This window comes from Poecilia reticulata, chromosome 21 (genome assembly GCF_904066995.2).
Source record: "Poecilia reticulata chromosome 21, P_reticulata-male-v2, whole genome shotgun sequence".
Lineage (NCBI taxonomy): Eukaryota > Metazoa > Chordata > Actinopteri > Cyprinodontiformes > Poeciliidae > Poecilia > Poecilia reticulata.
Window position 1 is genome coordinate 23,951,565 of NC_088850.1, and position 17,258 is coordinate 23,968,822.

Genomic DNA, 17,258 nt, shown 5'->3' on the forward strand with positions numbered 1-17,258 from the left:
AATCAATCAATCAATCACATTTTATTTGTATGGCACATTTCACCAACAAGCCATTTCAAATAGCTTTACATCATAAAAACATAAAAATGCAAAATCCTAAAACAGTCAACAATTGAAACATTACATTTTGCTGTTGTTACACATCAGATTGTTGATTAATGTTTCATTTATAATGTTTCACAAGCAACTCTAAACATTTGGGTTTTTAGTCTAGATTTAAAGGTGTTTCAGCTGTTTTGCAGTTTTCTGGAAGTTGGTTCTTCCAGAAACCAGTTCATAATCTCTTCTGGCTACGAACCCAGAGGAGAGGAACTGGGCGTGGCAGAGCAGTAGTTGGTATCAGAATGCTGCTCCGTGTGCTGGTCCTCAGATCCGAGCTCTGGATAAGATGACGGTGGAAAGAGTTTCTGCAGAGAAAAGCGAGTGTCTGCAGAGGATGGAGCACTGGGCTCTGCAGGAGCGACTGGAAGCAGAGAAGAGACAGGTAATAAGTTGCTGCTGGAATAAATCTCCCCAACTGAAACATTACAGGACTTCCTACAGGTTCTCCTCTCCTCAGTCATCCTCTCGTCTTCTACATCTTTACCTTTCTTAGCTAAAAATCTAACCTCAAATAAACTTATAAACACAAAATTTGATTTGCATGAATCAAACTTTGAACAAATGGATATTTAGTTGATCAACTTAAAGCTTTGTGCAAAGACAAATGTGACGATGTAAAAGCCTCCTTTAAAGCTGGCCTGTGTGGTTCTGTGTTCTCTAAGCAGACGTCTCTGGCTACTGAGCTGAAGAGCTGGTGTCTGTCCAAACTACAGAGCATGGAGGTCCACTTCATGGGAGACTCCAGCACCAAGCTGCAGCGCTCCTCCTCTCTGGCTGATGATCTGTGTGAAGCTGATGGAGCCAGCAGCACCGTGCAGCCTGCTGAGCTGGGCTGCAGCTCCCCACTCCCACTGCCCAGCCGGGCTGAAGCCAGTAAGGTGGAGGGCAGCTCGGCCAGCCACTACTTTGTGGTTCATGTGGAGAACTCTCCAGGTGATGGTTCAACTACTAGATCCACACAAGTAGACAGAACCAGTTCCAGACAGTTCATTTAAAAGCAAATAATTCCCTGCAGTCAGAAAATTAAAAAAATCTACGGGCTCTGATACATATGAACACAGACTGCAGTAATCAGGACACACACACTGTTTACAGCAGAGGTCTCTGACTGCAGTCCTCCAGGGCTGCTGGGCTGCAGCTGTTACATGTCTCTCTGCTTCAGCACACCTGGCTCCATTATTAGCTCATTAGCAGAGCTGTGTAGCTCGACTGCATGCTAATGATGCAGTTTAGCCTAGTGATGGTGAGATGAAGCTTCATGATGCACTGAGGCATTCCATCCAACTGTGACTCCAGCCGTTGGTGCTTCATTTGCTCTACTGCAACGTCAAGTGGACAAAATATGTAAAATAGGCAACATGGAAAAAACATGATGCATGAAGCCTTAAACTGAATAAACAATTAAATAGTTTGTAATACTAATACATCAATTCTTAATCACTTAATAATATATATGGCTGGATCAAGAAGAAAACTAGAAACAAATGGAGAGGATGTTGGTGTGAGTGTCACAAACCTTGGGAGCTTATTTATTTACTTATAAAGATAAGAACCTTCTATGTGCTCAGGTTCTTCTCTGTCATGTGTGGTGGTTGAGAGGTGGTGAGGATAAACGCAGGAGACCCAGATGAAGATGATGAAGATGATGAATTTAATGAAGAATGTAGCTCAAAAATAGTCCAGTCAGGCAGCACGGCAGGAACAATAGCACACAACTAGTAACCAGTAGCAACTAACAAGGAGACTGAAATCGGGAGCTAAGGCTAACCAGGACTTTTAAACAGTGCACAGAAACACGACTCATGATCATCTCAGCAGATGAAGCACTTCATGTGCTTTGTGAGTGCAGGTGTTGCCAGAAACGCATCATCAGGTTTACATTAGTTGGGATTAAACATTTTCTCACCTTCCATCTTGCAACCTTTAGATGCATCTTTACTCCAACAGACCTGGATCAGCTCTAAACAGACCTGGTAAAGAGCCATTCATTTGATTCAGGTGTGTTGGAGCAGGGAAGCATCTGAAAGTTGCAGGACGGCAGCTCTCAGGGACGGGACTTGAGCTCCCCTGTTCTAGTGGATTCTCTGGTCCCAGATGTTCCTGTACGACTCTCTGCTGTCTCATCCTGCAGTGACCTGGCTGAGCTTAGCCACAGTATCCTTGCCTTTGTGCAAAGCTGTATAATGTCTCAGCACAGATTATTTATATAAAAGTATCTAATTCAGCTTCATTTGGACACACTTCACATTTTAAAACATCAGAAATTAGAAGGATATTAGAACAATTCTGATCCTCCTGGATCACTCAACCTGTTCAACAATCAGTCTAACTTACTGATGTGTGCACAGAAGACACATCAGTAAGTTAGACCTCTGATCCAAATGTAGGACGAAGGTCTTGAGGACTGCAGTTTGACACCACTGCTTACAGTCAAAACAAAAAGAAATTCTATTAAAATTAATTGAAGTCATTTCAAACAGAAGAACTATGACTTTATAACTCAGCTACACACTGAACTGGGACTTTGTTCAACTTTACATCCCTAAAACCTACTATGCATTGATAAATGTACACCAATAAAGTGTTACTAAAACTAGATAAAAACATGAATGTTTTTAATAACTCCACAAAACATGATTTCTGATCAGATGAACTTTGTCAGCTTTCCCCAAATTGATTAATAGTTCATGATTGCATGACGGCTGACTAAACTAATCCTTTCCACCTCCAACCAGATGGTGAGAAGGAGCATAAGACAGAGGCTGCAGCACCGTCGTCTGTCCAGGTGGTCCGGCCTAAGGAGCGCTCTGCGGACGCTCAGAGGAAAAAACAGAACCTGCAGAGAGCGGGCCTGGCAGACCCAAAGGCTGCTGGGAGACCGAGGCACAGAGCCAGCAGCCTGTCTCCTGCCACAGGGCGGCGCTGCAGCAGCAGAGACGTAGAGAGAGGCCGAGTCAGAGCAAGGCAGCGTGAAAAGCATGCAGGCGGCAGGACCAGGTCAAGGGGAGACACAGGGGTCCGGACTATGGAGCTGCTTAAAGACCCCTCTGGTGGGCCATCCTTTGCTCAGGAGAGGGACAGCATGCACGCTGTGGAGGTGACCCAGTACTTCTTCGAGGCCGTGTCCACCCAGATGGAGCGCTGGTATGAGAGGAAGGTGCAGGAGGCCCGCTGGCAGGCCGACCAGAGGGCTCAGGCCGACAAGGCTGCTCTGGTCCAGAGGATCGCTAACCTGGAGGAGGAGCTCCGTGTTCTGAGGACAAGTCGCCATGACGACTACTAACGCGCCTCTTCAGAACATTCTGGTCTTCCAGGGAGTGGGGCTACCTGGAATATTCAGCAGCTCCATCCATGTGGGGTTGATTGTTATTGCAGAACTGAGCAAATGACTTAATGTGTACATACAGTTCTTTATTGAAAATAACATCCTTATGTTCTTAACACAAGGATGCTACGTGAAGCACAGCATCTTCTTCATATAGCATCCTTGAAATCCACTATGGATCATAGTACATACTATGATCCGTAGTGTTCACTATGATCCGTAGTGTTCACTAGTGTTCACTATGATCACACCATCATGTGGGGACACGCCTGCCTGCCTGCCTGCTGGATTCAAACAGATAAGCTATAATGTATTTATAACACTGAATGTGGAAAAACCTGGTGGATTTCCAGCCATTTGTTTAACTGCATAGTGAATTTTATTAAAGCTGTAGAGTTAACACACAGATTGTTGAAGACTAAAACGAATATGTTCTGCTGTTAGCTGGATGAGACAGGAAGGAAGCCCACAGAACACATCTTGGCATTACTGAAATAGTAACAGCTTTTTTCTCTAGTTAGGTGAAATATTAGACATACATGGAGGATCTTTACATTTAAGCTAAGCATCTCATCATTAGTTGGGATTTTAGATGTAGTGATTTAAATATAACCCCAGGAGTAGAACATTCATTTTTTTATGTCATTCATCCTTTTTAATCAAGTGCACACTCAGGGAATCCAGGGGAAATTCATCAGAAGAATAATGGATCTTTGTCTTTTTGTAAATGTTTCCTTTTATATGAGCTTGATATTCAGGAGAAACCATTCTGAGACTAGAAACGGGTGTTTTGTCCCTTACTGAGAGCTGTACATCCTGCAAAGGTCTGACTGCAGTCCTCCGGGGCCGCTGGCATGAAGTGTTACACGTCTCTGCTTCATCACACCTGGCTCCGTCATTAGCTCATTGGTAGAGCCGTGTAGCTTAACTGCATGCTAATGATGTAGTTTTAATTCAGATGTAGGACGGAGGACACTTCTAAATGTTGCAGGACTCTGGTCTTTCAGTCTGCAGTGGTCAGTTTGAGACCCCAGAGCAGAACTTCCTTCAGTGACCTGGTTCTGTACCTCATAATGCTATTTTAGTGCATCAGGTAATCTTCAATGTAGTTAAGGATGAAGACCCCCTGTGTCTTCATACAGAGGAGTGTTTGCAGTTTACACTGAGGTCATAACAATTTGGCTTTCATAATAAAACATTAAGTAGATATCGACATGGGTGGGATTCTTTGAACATGAAACGTGATAAATCTCCTGAAGCTCAGCTCAGTGTTTGTTTATGGTTGAATGTGTTGCATGAAGAACTGCTGTAGTGTTACTTTCTGATGTCAATTTTTCCTTCATTTGAATAATGCACTCTGATCATGATGCCAGAAAACATATGTTATAATAAAAAAAATAAAATAAAAATCAGCATTGCATGTGTGTTATAGTTTCTTTGCCTTTTTAATTTACATGAAATACCTGATTGGCTGATGCTGCACTGGACTCATACATGGACGTTATGAACGCACAGGGCCACCAGGTGGTGTGTCATACTGTCAATCCAACTGAAATTCAGATTTTCTTCACTGAAGAAAAGTAAAGAACACTCCTGAAGAATGCAGAGGTCAGCTTCTCGCCAGCAACAGAGACTTCTGCAGCTCCTCCAGGTGGTTGGTGGCCTGTGTGATCATCATGCGGATAGCATCCTGAGCCAATGAGAGAGAGCCGAGATCAGTGCAGCCCACAGACCTGACATTGGGGTCTTATTACAAGTGGACACCATCAGATAAACAATCATTCTTCATTAATCCCAAAGGGAATTACACAGCATTTCAGTACAGACTGTCCGAAGAAAGACAGACACAGAATACATGAATAGAAGAGTGTCTGAGGCCGCAGCCTTTCATACAATCCATGGGGCGGATGAGGAGGAAAACACGAAGAATGTGTGCATGGCAATAATAAAGTCAGCTATCTTTCTGATTAGATTTCTGTATTAAAAAGTTTTTTATGGTCTGATGTAGCATTCTTTGACAAACAGAACTGGGTTTTCATGAATCTGTAAGCCTTTATTAAAATTACAAAGCACTGACGTTCACAATAAAGTTATGCTGAAAACCTTTGGTCAGCAGGGGGCTCCCCATGTTTTTTTGGTTTAGTCCCAGGCCGTCTTCGTTCTAGCTGGGTTTGGACAAACCTGGACATAAACCAGGTCTGGATAGTGACAGACTAGAAACTTATTAAAACAGTCGTCTCCTGCTAGAGCCAGATAACGTCAGGACTTACATGATGTAACAGAGTGGTATAATTAAAGATTTAATAAACTCAATTAATTTTACTCAAATAATCCACAGTTAATGCCTGTTAATCCACAGGCATTATCAGTGAAGACATAACATTAACCCTTTGTTGTTTGACCATTTTTTTTGCGTTTAACTCAGTACTCAAAACCTGAGAGAAAAATGTACAGAAGATCTTTATCAGATAAAGCTGCTAAAACCTTTAAAGAATCTTTTTCATGTTTAATTTCCTCTGAATCTCAGAGAAACAGACAGAGGGAGAAATTTAATCTCTAGTCCTTCTGAAATTGATGCTCTTGTTCATAGTTTTACTTCCTCATTAGACAATGCTGTCACCTTAAGAACAGAATTATCCAAAGGAGGTTGGCTCCTAATTCAGATCTGTGTGCTTTGAAGCAGAACAATAGTTTGAGAGAAAATAGCGCTCTTTATATCTAGATGTGTAACTTGGAAAAATAGTTTACACTATAAAAGACTCACCAAGTTAGAACATTTTATTAACCATCATTAATAGAGAAAGATAAGAATAATCATAGGTTTCTTTTTAGCAAAGTTGCCAAACTTAGAGCCCAGTCAGATTCATCGGCTCTCAGCAGTACTATTTTTATCTAAACCTTCATCCCACCTAAATTATTTAAAGAAATATTCCATTTGATAACTTCCCTAGCTAGATATGATTAACTTGCTTAGAACCTGGACATGAACCACAAGCTTTGAGGGCTGTTAAGACATTTACTTACATTTTACTACCAAGATTTTCGCATTTTGTTTGGCTGTGATTCCTTCCTAGAGGAGGGGATTGGCTAATCACTTGTTTACTTCCATAATCATCAAAAATCATCCTACACCAGTTCTTTGTTTCTCCTCCATTCTGCTCTCTTTCCAGCAGAACCAGAACTCTCTCGGTTCTGGTTCTGCTGGAGGTTTCTTCCTGTTAAAGGGGAGTTTTTTTTCTCTCCACTGTCATTACATACAAGAGGGATTGCTGTAAATTCAACCACACAACCCAACACCTGTCTACTGTCACCACATCCAGGAGGGTGAATGCTGCGACTCAATCTGCTGACTTCTTCTAATAAACTGAGATTATGGTCATGTTTAGGATTCATTTAAATGTACATGTGATATAAATGAATTGATGTTTTCTGTAAAGTGCATTGAGATGGCGTGCCAATTGGTGCTATATAAATAAATCATAGAAAAGTTACCTTTAAAACTAACAGACTGACTTAGGTTATTCTATAGGCTTCGGCTGCAGAAGGACAAACATCTCTCAATTTTCATATTTATGATGAACTATTGCTGCTATTAATTCCACATTCTCTTTGACACATTTCTGTTCTTACTTGTATTTTGAATCCAACTGTACTGGAATTAATCTATTAACTATGGAATATGAATCGGACTTGCTTGTCTTGTAAAATGAGAGGCTTGAACGCATGAAACGGAAAAGCTAACAGTATGAAGAACCTGGTTGGTGGCGTTCTTGTTCCTCTTGAATTCCTCCCTGGTCCAGTCTCTCAGGTACTTCCTGTCCGCCTCGTCCGGAACCTGGCGGATGGTCCTCAGCATGCTTCTATAAACTCCCAGAACTTTCTGCCTCTGTAGGAACTGACACACCAGCTGCTGTTAGCTCCCACCGGCCAGCTCTCAGTCTCAGACTCGGTCTCAGTTCGGGGTTACCTGCTTTAAGGAGAGCGCTGCTGGCGGTAACCTGGAGCCCATCTCTGCCCAGGTGGGAGCAGACAGGCCTCCGTGGTCCTGGGGAGGCCAACAGCTGCTTCACTGGACTCTGGAGGACTCGCTCCCTTTGGTACAATAGCGCCAGCTGCTGGATTGGAGGTCAAATCATGACATAACAGGAAATCACCTTTCTATTAAACTTGTTCAAAAATGACTAAAGTCTTCAATTTTAGTTAGTTCAAGGATTTTTGAAGTATCACGAAGGTCATGATGCTCTGTAAAGGGGTGGAGCGGAGGACTGTAGCTAATCTGTATGGACCTTTTTGCAGAGCAACATACAAAACTGGGATTTCAATAAAAAGGCACACATGTTGAAACAGTTTTGAAAATGGATTAAACTGATTTTATTTCTGAAAAAAAAAACAACATAAAACCCACATAACCTATGAATTAAAGTGCCCTGAAAATGTTCTTGAACTTACCTTTGTTACCTCTGGTTACACTTATGTTTTTTTTTATTTTATCATTAATGTTGTTTATTGGTCTAAAATAATAAATCCTAACCTTACAATGACTCTCAGACGTATGAGAACACAATTCCTCTCTTTTCAGAGAAGAAAAAGAAAGGCTTTTAGAATCATCAAAGAACACAATACTTCAGTTTGAAGCTCACACTTTGTACTGTTTATCACCCCATGGGATTCCATCAAGAATTTATAAATTTGCTCTTTATTTGCCAAAGTTACCTGACATAATCTGTTCCCCTCCATGACATGGCAACAAATTCATTTATCGATGGATGTTACATCCAATGACTTTTGAGACTTTGAGCCCTTCTTTCCTGTAGAAATCCTCCGTTGAAGAAAACTCAGATCAAGGCTGGATTACAGGAGGGACGTGGGAGACTCTTTGGTAAAGTAGAACTTTAAAATAGCTGAACTTTAGTCCCACTTCATGGCCCTTTATAATTTAGATTGACATTCTAACTGCCTATCAATCCATAAATAAGCTCAGCAAGGCTTAAAGTAAAAAAAAATCCTGAGCTTGAAACTTATAGTGATGATAGAAATTAACTATACCGTTGCTATTGCCGCAGTTTAATAAAAAGTGTCTTTTGAAAAGTGTCAATAGTGAACAATTGCTTCTAACAATACAATTAACAAGCTAAAAACTCAAACTTAAATAAGACTTCAGTACATTTCAACTCAAAACAAAATGTAAAATGTCTGTGCCCTAAAGGTTTGCCTTACAGGCAAAAATCCCTCAACATTAAATAAAAGTCCTTTCAGTCAATGTTTTAGCAAGTAATTTAGAACATGTAACATAACCAACTAAATCTGTTTCTCAACCTTTTTTGGCCCAGCGCCCCCCCAGCCTTTAACCAGGTCCCTCACCGCCCCCAATAAAGAATTTGTAGGCTACTTTGCACTGGCTATTATTTTATTATTATTACTATCGCTATTATAGATGTTTTGATTTTTATGCTTGTTTCTGTATTTATCATCAAGATGATTTCCCAGAGAACAAAAAAAAACATGGGAATAGAAATTATTTTCACAGGCGTCTATGAAAAATGTAATGAACATTCAACTTAAAATTGGTAGGCCTGACAGCAGCCAATCAGAGTGGAAAAAATATTCTTATTCTTTGCCATTTTCTAGTTGTTAAATATTCCACAAAATGACCAGATAAAAGATGTTCAACATGCCAGTTTAAACTTTGAACTATTTGCGAAACAACTGAGCTCTGCAACATTAAAACATCGATAGAACTGTAACTACATTAATCATAACTCTTCTTCTCTTCAGTGTTTCTGTGAGTTTCTGGTGGTGCAGCTCTGTGCTGCCTTCAGGAGAATAGGACATCAGAGTATCAGCCATAAAATTTCACCCACATGGCATTTACTGTGCAAACCAGAGCATTAAGTGGAAAAACTAAAGTTCCAGATCCTTTTAATGCCATACAAATATGAGACAGAAACATATCTATATCTTTATATAGACCTGTGTATTGATTATAGATTAATAGTTTTACTGGACAGAAATTACAAAGAACAAATCTGGTTCTTAATCAAATCCTAATTAGCCTAATCACCATATGTTTCACATCATGTGTTGATTTTTCACTGTTCAGCATCTGATTCTCTGTTTTTATGCCATAATTCGCATCTAGTTCATCGCTCCGTTTTATGTCCCGCTTCTCCCGTTTCAGAGTTTTGTGCAATGTGCTTGTCATTTTTTTTTTAACCCCCTAAGGTGCAGGGCGTATCGATGGGGAAAAGGCAGACTGACATAAACCTTTTTAAACAACAGAAACAATTTTGGTATTTTGATTATTGACATTTAAAAGTGCTGTGGTACCGTTGTTCTATCGCACCGGTTTCATACCATGGAGGGATTTCTTTATTTAAATGGGTTCAGTTTTCATAGGGATACAAAGTGAGGGTATCGTGATTTTAGCAAGGACATGTGATTTTCTGTTGTCCTTCCATGGAAGCGGGCAGCATCCATGGAAGGATGCTGTTTTATATTAAAACACTTTTTAATATAAGTTGCTGCTTTGACATGATCACAGAACTGCCAAAACATATGTACAAAAATCCTCAATAAAACATACAATATTAGAAAATCAGACACCAGACAAAGTGAATCTCAGCAACATCATCAGCCGGTGTAACGCTGACCTGATGCAGTGAAGCTACTAGAAGGAGCGGAGCTGCGCCAAGAAGCTACAAACACTGAATAGAAGGAGAGCTGCCACTGATACAGTTGCAGCCAGGCATGATTTAATGTTTCGAAATACAGTTTTAGCAAGTTGCTCAAAGTCTAAACTGGTATTGTTGCGATTGTAAGGTGTAAAGTTTACCTTCGACCAAACGCCCCCCTAAGGAATCCCAGCGCCCCCTTTTTGGAAAGATTTCCGCCAACTTTCTGTCCCCTTTCCTCTAGCCATGCCCAGCGCCACTTGTTTTTAATTCATTTCTCAAGTAAACGTGTTTTACCGGGTGAGACAAACTTCATCTTCTTTCATATCGCATTTGATTTAATCGCCGAACCGAACGCTTCTTTTCTACAAACCGTTTTACAGTCATTGGTCAAGAACACGGGAGCTAGAATTCTGATTGGCAGACATCTTTGTCTATTATCTACAGTTTGGTTGAGGCGGGTCGTTTGATCAAATTCCGGCCCCCGGCCGGAGCTCTTTAAGCCCTAAAGCTCAGGCAGACCTTCAGTTCATAGATAAATTTCAATTTGGCAGAAATGGAACAGATTGGTGATTATTTGTAGAATTCGAACACTTTTGATGTCTGCTAGGATTCCTTGACTCTGTTCTGCAGAATGAGCCATGTATGCATGTAATAACTGTTAGCTTTGTTTTCTAGCCTTCTGCTACTCCTGATAATTATTGGTCATGTAAAAATGCGTATTAAATCAAAAGAAGGTGATGAGAAAAACAGCATTTAGAGACACTGGACAAAAATAATGAATGAGTTAATTGTTCTTATGAGATCAACACTGACCATAAAACATTTAGATTTCCTCAGACATGCAGGTAGAAGTGAGGAGTCAGTTTTAGCTTCTCTGAAGAGGACACATTTATAGTTTAACCAAATTCATGTTCTTTCCATAAAACTTTATTATGATAGATTAAAAACAATAGTAAAATAATAATCTACCAACATGGAGCAGAGTTGTGTTGCTCCTCTGCCAGGTGAGAGAAATGTGGCACAACCTTTAAACCTCTGATCTTTACATCATTCACATTAGCAGGTAAATACATAAAACTTAAATATTTCTGCTCATGTACACATCAGAAACGTCTCACATTTGTCCTGTCAGCATGAGGCTTTCCTTCCAAACAATAGCTGAACGAAGTGTTTAAATCAAAGCTTGAGCATCCTGATGGTGTTCCCCAAGGCACATTATTAGGTTCCCTGACTGTCTGTCCCCACATACTGTGACCCAGTGAAGACATGGACTCAGCAGCTTGACCCAGTCTAACATCCGAGTCTGTCGTCTTCAGAACAGTTGTTCCATCTTTGCTCAAAATGTTTCATGTTAGATGTTGAAGATTCTAACATGAAACATTATCAGACTGACAGCCTGCTGTCACACTGGGGAAAACAACAGGCTGAAGGCACATGGTCAGAGGGCCTGCTCTGCAGGTTCCAGCAGTTAGCCGCTGCTTCTGGCCTTCCTGTTAGTCAGCAGCTGTGATGAGCTCAAACCACTGCCTGAGCGCGTCGCTCAGCGTCTCCGGCAGGGCGTTGACATCCCGCAGGATGACGTAGAAGGGGAAGGGGAACTCGTCCATGTAGGAGCGGATCTCTGGCAGCTCTCCTGGTCCTTTGAAGATGGGCACCTTGATGTCCAGGATGGAGTCCTGCAGCACAGAACAGGGTTAGTATTCATTCTACAGAGGACAGAAGGGTCGGTTGTCATGCTCTCACCCGGGTGTTGGGGTTGTCCAGCACCACGAAGATCACAAAGATGTTAGCTGTGCGTGCTGCCTGCACAGCTGCCACCACGCGCTCCTTGCCCTCCAGGAACAGTCCTCTGCCGTCAGACACGATGAGCAGCAGCTGGGCCGTCTCTGAGGGTCATCAGGAGTCAGTATGAATCATGATTTTCTGCCCACAGAAGCTGATCATGCTGCAGTGAAGAGCAACACTTTGCTCCTGCCTTTATCAAACACAATCCTGACACACCGTCTCATTTAAAGTCAGCAGCTGTCACACAAAGCTTTAATCAGATTTTTATTACCATCAGGCTATTGAATATTATTATTAGTAGACAGGTCTTGTCCTGGTGTTGGTTGGACATTTTAAGGTGATCCAGTTGTGGTGGATGATTTACCTTTATAATAGTTTTATTAACATGTTAACAATTTGAACACAAGACCTTCTTCCTGAAAGGCATCAGTGAAGAACTGCTCCAATCTCTGCCGTCTCCTGTTACTGAATGGATACTGACAGTCATATTTAATATGATGCTCTACAACAGCCCCATTAGATTTCCATCTCATATCACATCAAATATAAAATACTCCTTCTGTCAAACCAGTTCACAACCTCTGCCCTCCATATATTTTGGACCTCCTTCACATGGCCACACCCCCCGTTACCCTCAGATCCTGTTCTTCTGTTCGTCATTCAGCTGCTCTGCTCCCACCTAATCTCTGAAACAGACTCTTTTCCATACTTCAAGTCCAAACTCAAACTCATCTGTTTCAAGTAGCTTACACTCTTTGATTGTAATTGCATTGTTTTTTAAATCTTGTGTTGTACTTAAGTTTAACTATGTATTTTAATTTTGTGTTTGTTACATTATGTAAGGTGACTTTGAGTGTCAAGAAAGGTGAATACAAATAAAATGTATTCGTCAGCAAAAACACAGGACTGCGAGCTTCTTCTTCTTTATTATTATTATTATTATCCAGCAGGGCTGCACAGTGGCGCAGTTGGTAGAGCTGTTGCCGTGCAGCAAGAAGGTTCTGGATTTGATTCCCAGCCTGGGGTCTTTCTGCATAGAGTTTGCATGTTCTCCCTGTGCATGGTGGGTTTTCTCCGGGTACTCCAGCTTCCTCCCACAGTCCAAAAACATGACTGTCAGGTTAATTGGCCTCTCCAAATTCTCCCTAGGTGTGAGTGTGAGTGTGTGTGTGTGTGTGCATGGTTATTTGTCCTGTTTGTCTCTGTGTTGCCCTGTGACAGACTGGCAACCTGTCTAGGGTGAACCCCGCCCGCCTCTCGCCCGGAACGTTAGCTGGAGATAGTCACCAGCACCTCCCGACCCCATTAAGGGACAAGGGTGTAAGAAAATGAATGGATGGATGGACTGGTCCAGCAGTGTGATGCTGGTTTACCTGAGCTCAGAGATCCTGGAATTTGCTGTCGTGCTGAGAGAAACATCTTAGTAGACGTCTCCAAAAACTGCAGAAGAGAACAAAGAACCAGTCAGGCCCAGAGTCCACAGGGCTCCAGAGCAGCTGACCTCCAGCCCAGACAAAACACACAAAAACACAGGACTGCGAACAATCCTCAGAGCCGCTGGGGAAATGCCTACCTGAGCTATCCTGGTCTTCTTCTGTTGGAACTGACAGTGGCGCAGAATGCGAGCCCCCGACTCGTCGTTAAACTGCTGCTGGAAGGGATGCAGCAGCTGCATCTGCTCCCCAAAGCTACACACAGGAAGAGGAGACAGGACTCTTATCAGCTTCACGTTTACATCGAACCAAAACGTTTGTTTAATTTCTTCCTCCATATAGACAGACAACAGTGGCATCACCTGCACACAGACACCTGGCCGACCTCCAGCAGAGTGAGAGCGTTTATGATCACTGACAGGGACTCAAATGCCAGCTGGAACACACAGAGGAAGCACAGACAGTCATAGTGTTACATGACACTGTCAAACGATTGGACCGTTTTGGGTTCAGAGACAGGAGGCACTTTGAGCGCATCCTCCTTTCTAATGAAGAAGTTTTTTTCCCAGCAACAAAAAGTTGTGAGCTCAGTTAAGGTCACGTCTGCAGTCGGGGTCGTGTACCTGTTTGGAGTGGTTGTCCACCATGCTGGAGGAGTCATCCACTGCTAGACAGATCTGGTACTCTCTCTTGCTGGGCTTGGTCCTCCTCAGCCAGATCTTATCCTTTCTGAACTGACTGGCAATGTAAGGGATCACCTTCCTCATGTTCAACCGCTTCCCTGTGCGGTAGTCCCCTCTGAGGAGCAGCCACAAGAATACACACACACACACGCACACACACGCACACACACACCCATCACCAACACATGATCATCTCAGGGTTCTGGCCCAGCAGAAAGACAATACATCCATGCAGAGTGTGTGTACTGACCGGAGCTTGGCAGCCTGCGTGGGCTCCAGGATGAGGCGCAGCTGCTCACACAGCTGCTGGGAGAGGGCAGAGGTCAGGGCCTGGTACTGGAGCCACATGGAAGCTGCTGCAGCCTCCTGGAACCAACAGAGCAGCAGGGAGAGTCTGAGCTGCAGCAAACACCAACACCTTCCCCACATCCAGATGCCACGCTGCATTAGAACAGAACTAGTCTGGTAGAAATCAGACCTACACTTTGCTTCCTCCAGAGGCTCTGGGCTCTCACATGTTGAGAAACGATGCTTCCTGGAGGAGTGGACTGTGTTCAGGTTTGAAATTTTATTCCGTTACTAACGTTTTCCTGCAACATGTAATGTGTCAGTTCGATGGTAAGAAGCTTACTGGAAAAAGTGTGTATTATATGTCAAAAAAATATAATACACACAAACACCATATGATGTGTGTATTGATGCATTCCCTGTGGAAGAAATTTTATTGCTTATGGTTAGATTTGTATTATGGTTATATTTGTATATTGGTATTATTATGTTATATGTTTATTACATGTTTATTATTATGTATTATGTTTGTATTATTTATTTTATTTCTATTATTAACATTTAATGGAGTAGCTTATCAATTAATAAGGAATTCTCCCTTGGAATCAATAATATTCACTTCTCTTCCCTGTTAGAGGACGTGGTAAAACCACCAGAATCTCTAGTTAATCTGAACTTCTTACTTCCTGAAATGCTAACAGAAGCTCACTGGTGACCTTGTTGTCAAATTAATTTTTGAGATGAGGACAGGGTGTGGGGGTTTTGTCACCCTGTTTGTACATGTCAGATGTACATGCTCAGTGGTCAATGTGTAACCTTTGACCCCAGGATGATCGTCGTTAGTAGAGGTGAACCAGCTGAGAGTGCCTCACCTCCTCCTGGGTTCCTGGAGCCAGCTGACGCCAGGCCTCCAGCTGCAGCTCCATCTCCCTCCTCAGCTCCTCTGGGTCTCGCTCCGTCTTCTACAGAAACATATCTGAACTTAATAATAACTACTCCTTACAGTATTGTCGGAAGTTATTAGATTTTGGGGCATTGATACTTCTGGGCAGGACGCAGCGGTCAGGGTTCTACCTGCTCAGACAGCAGCATGACAGCAGGAGCCGTGTGAATGGTGGATTCAGAGCTCCTGGTGGATTGCTCTTCCTCTCCAGGAGGTCGTCGCTCCTTCAGCCTCTCATCTTCCTCATCCTGCCTCTGTTGCTCAGTCTCTCCGCTCTCCACACCTGCACAACGATAACATGGAGGCTGAAGCTGGCAGAAGGAGGGAGAGCAGTCTAACACACCAGGCTGGGTTCTGATCTCTGTCTGATGGATGACGCAGCTCGCATCCGGACCAGACCGGACTGGACCAGAACTGGAAAAGAACCAAAACAAGGACCGGACCAGACCAGAACCAGAACTAGAGCCGGACAGGACCAGACCAGAACCAGAACTAGAGCCACATCAGAATCAGACCAGAACTGAACCAGAACCAGGCTCAATATTCTGGGCCAGGAGGAGGAATCAGGAACCTTTCTGGGAGAACTTGGAGGTCTCCAGCTGCTCCGGCTTCAGCTCCTCTACATCAGCAGACTGGAGCTGTTCCTCCTGGTCCTCTGTCTCCATGGCAACATCATCATTTCCATCTTCATCCTGATCCTTCAGAGGTCCTGTTGCCGTCTGTTGCTCTGCACTGGCGACATCTGAAAGCAAGCATCAGAGGGTTCCTGAGCTCCAGAGCGCTGTGTGTGTGTGTGTGTGTGTGCGTGCGTGTGTGTGTGCGCGTGTGATTACTCACCATAGGTCTGGGAGTCGTAGGCCGTCTCCCCAGGTCGGATGTGTTCGTACAGGTCTGAGTCCTGCTGGCCGTCTGCCTGCCTGCTCTCAGAGCACTCCTGGCTGCTCTCTGCCATTCGCAGGCGCTTGTTGACGCGCTCGCTGTAATCCCCCGTCGAACGCTCGTTATCTGCTTGGCCTGGTTTCCTCTTAAAGCTCTGAAACAGGAAGTGGAAGAACCTCGTTCCAATTGAACACCAACATGGAGAACAGCAGAGTGGGATGAAAAAGAAGTACCTGAGTCTGGCTCTGAGTCTGCTTCTGAGAGGCCATCCTGGCTGTTAGCTTGGACTGGTGGCCTTCTGATTGGCTGGCATCAGCTGCACCGCTGCCATGCTCCTAGAGGAGGAAACAAAAAACCAAGCAGGAAAACCAAAGAAGCAGGCCTGTATTAGTGTCAATTTAAGTTCACTCTACATTTCTCAAACTGTTAATCCCTCAGTCCTGATGCAACGTGATGATTCGGTTGTCTGACATGCAGCTTTACATTTGACTTCTTGTTCTGAAGAGGAGACCATGTCCTCTTGTGGACTGGAAGCTGAGGCTGCATACTGAGCCGTGTTTGGTAGTTGGTGTGAGATGTTTGTGCTAATTTTCTGTCTTGAATCCTATTGAAAAACTAAGCATGTGCTCCTCTCAGTCAGTTGCTAACACCAAGTTAAGACACATGATATCTGAAGCAGAGAATCCATCTGCCTCCTACTGAGGATCAGGAATTTCAGAGGCCAGAAATCTCAATCAGCTGTAGAAGAACCAGATATGTTTTATTATAAATAAAACATATTTGTTATGTTACACTCTGATCAACTGACTGCCCAGTTGGTCAGAGTGCAGACTGTTTTCATGTTCTATAACAGCGTGGCTAAACGAGGTTGATATTTGCCCCAGTCAGGAGCAGCTGGTGGAGCTTTACCTCTTTAGCCTGATCTGTCTCTGCAGCGGCGCCTGCCAGCTCCACGGCGGAGTCACTCTGAATGTTCTGCTCTCCAGTCTGACCGTCTGCACCGTGCTCCTTCCTCTCAGCAGAGCTGGGCCGCTCATCATCCTCACTCTCAGCTTCATCTTCCTGCTGGACGAACCAACAAAACACCCAAACAACGAGGCTGTTAGCAGCTCTGGGTTCTGTCACACCATCAACTCTGTTTGTACT

General features: G+C 43.2%; 3 protein-coding genes across 8 annotated transcripts in view; 1 reads left to right on the plus strand and 2 right to left on the minus strand.

The window, feature by feature from the left end:
- The window catches only part of ankrd6b (ankyrin repeat domain 6b), a 45,175-nt gene extending 40,324 nt beyond the window's left edge, over positions 1 to 4,851 (plus strand). For all 3 annotated transcript variants that reach the window (XM_008398486.3, XM_008398485.2, XM_008398488.3), the window contains 3 exons: positions 371 to 484; positions 768 to 1,035; positions 2,838 to 4,851. In XM_008398486.3, the coding sequence (XP_008396708.1) occupies positions 371 to 484; positions 768 to 1,035; positions 2,838 to 3,385 (930 nt within the window). In that variant the 3' untranslated portion in view covers positions 3,386 to 4,851. The remainder of the gene's footprint in view (positions 1 to 370; positions 485 to 767; positions 1,036 to 2,837) is intronic.
- Positions 3 to 7,553, minus strand: lyrm2 (LYR motif containing 2). 2 transcript variants are annotated; one of them, XR_532511.3, is made up of 4 exons: positions 7,395 to 7,553; positions 7,182 to 7,322; positions 4,891 to 5,117; positions 3 to 463 (listed from the first exon to the last, which is right to left on the minus strand). XR_532511.3 is itself a non-coding variant. In XM_008398489.3 (3 exons), the coding sequence occupies exons 1-3, from the start codon at positions 7,434 to 7,436 to the stop codon at positions 5,037 to 5,039; spliced, it is 264 nt and encodes an 87-aa protein (XP_008396711.1). In that variant the 5' UTR covers positions 7,437 to 7,553; the 3' UTR covers positions 3 to 5,036. The 2 variants fall into 2 exon arrangements, 1 of the variants encoding a protein (XP_008396711.1); XM_008398489.3 differs by having other exon boundaries at positions 3 to 5,117.
- A 3,453-nt stretch (positions 7,554 to 11,006) lies between these two features.
- Positions 11,007 to 17,258, minus strand: part of mdn1 (midasin AAA ATPase 1) — a 63,166-nt gene continuing 56,914 nt past the window's right edge. For 2 of the 3 annotated variants that reach the window (XM_008398484.3, XM_081602278.1), the window contains exons 90-102: positions 17,022 to 17,177; positions 16,346 to 16,447; positions 16,071 to 16,266; positions 15,805 to 15,975; positions 15,365 to 15,516; positions 15,163 to 15,252; positions 14,253 to 14,368; positions 13,943 to 14,117; positions 13,682 to 13,755; positions 13,460 to 13,574; positions 13,260 to 13,326; positions 11,845 to 11,987; positions 11,007 to 11,777 (exon numbers count right to left, since the gene is read on the minus strand). In XM_008398484.3, coding sequence (XP_008396706.2) covers positions 11,595 to 11,777; positions 11,845 to 11,987; positions 13,260 to 13,326; positions 13,460 to 13,574; positions 13,682 to 13,755; positions 13,943 to 14,117; positions 14,253 to 14,368; positions 15,163 to 15,252; positions 15,365 to 15,516; positions 15,805 to 15,975; positions 16,071 to 16,266; positions 16,346 to 16,447; positions 17,022 to 17,177 — 1,740 coding nt within the window. In that variant the 3' untranslated portion in view covers positions 11,007 to 11,594. The remainder of the gene's footprint in view (positions 11,778 to 11,844; positions 11,988 to 13,259; positions 13,327 to 13,459; positions 13,575 to 13,681; positions 13,756 to 13,942; positions 14,118 to 14,252; positions 14,369 to 15,162; positions 15,253 to 15,364; positions 15,517 to 15,804; positions 15,976 to 16,070; positions 16,267 to 16,345; positions 16,448 to 17,021; positions 17,178 to 17,258) is intronic. The other variant, XM_081602279.1, reaches the window with a different exon arrangement.

Coding starts and splice junctions, on each gene's coding strand:
- lyrm2 (XM_008398489.3), bottom strand. CDS start 7,436: ATGGGCTCCAGGTTACCGCCAGCAGCGCTCTCCTTAAAGCAG. Junction 7,323..7,394: donor CAGCGCTCTCCTTAAAGCAG/GTAACCCCGAAC, acceptor CTGGTGTGTCAG/TTCCTACAGAGGCAGAAAGT. Junction 5,118..7,181: donor ACAAGAACGCCACCAACCAG/GTTCTTCATACT, acceptor TCATTGGCTCAG/GATGCTATCCGCATGATGAT.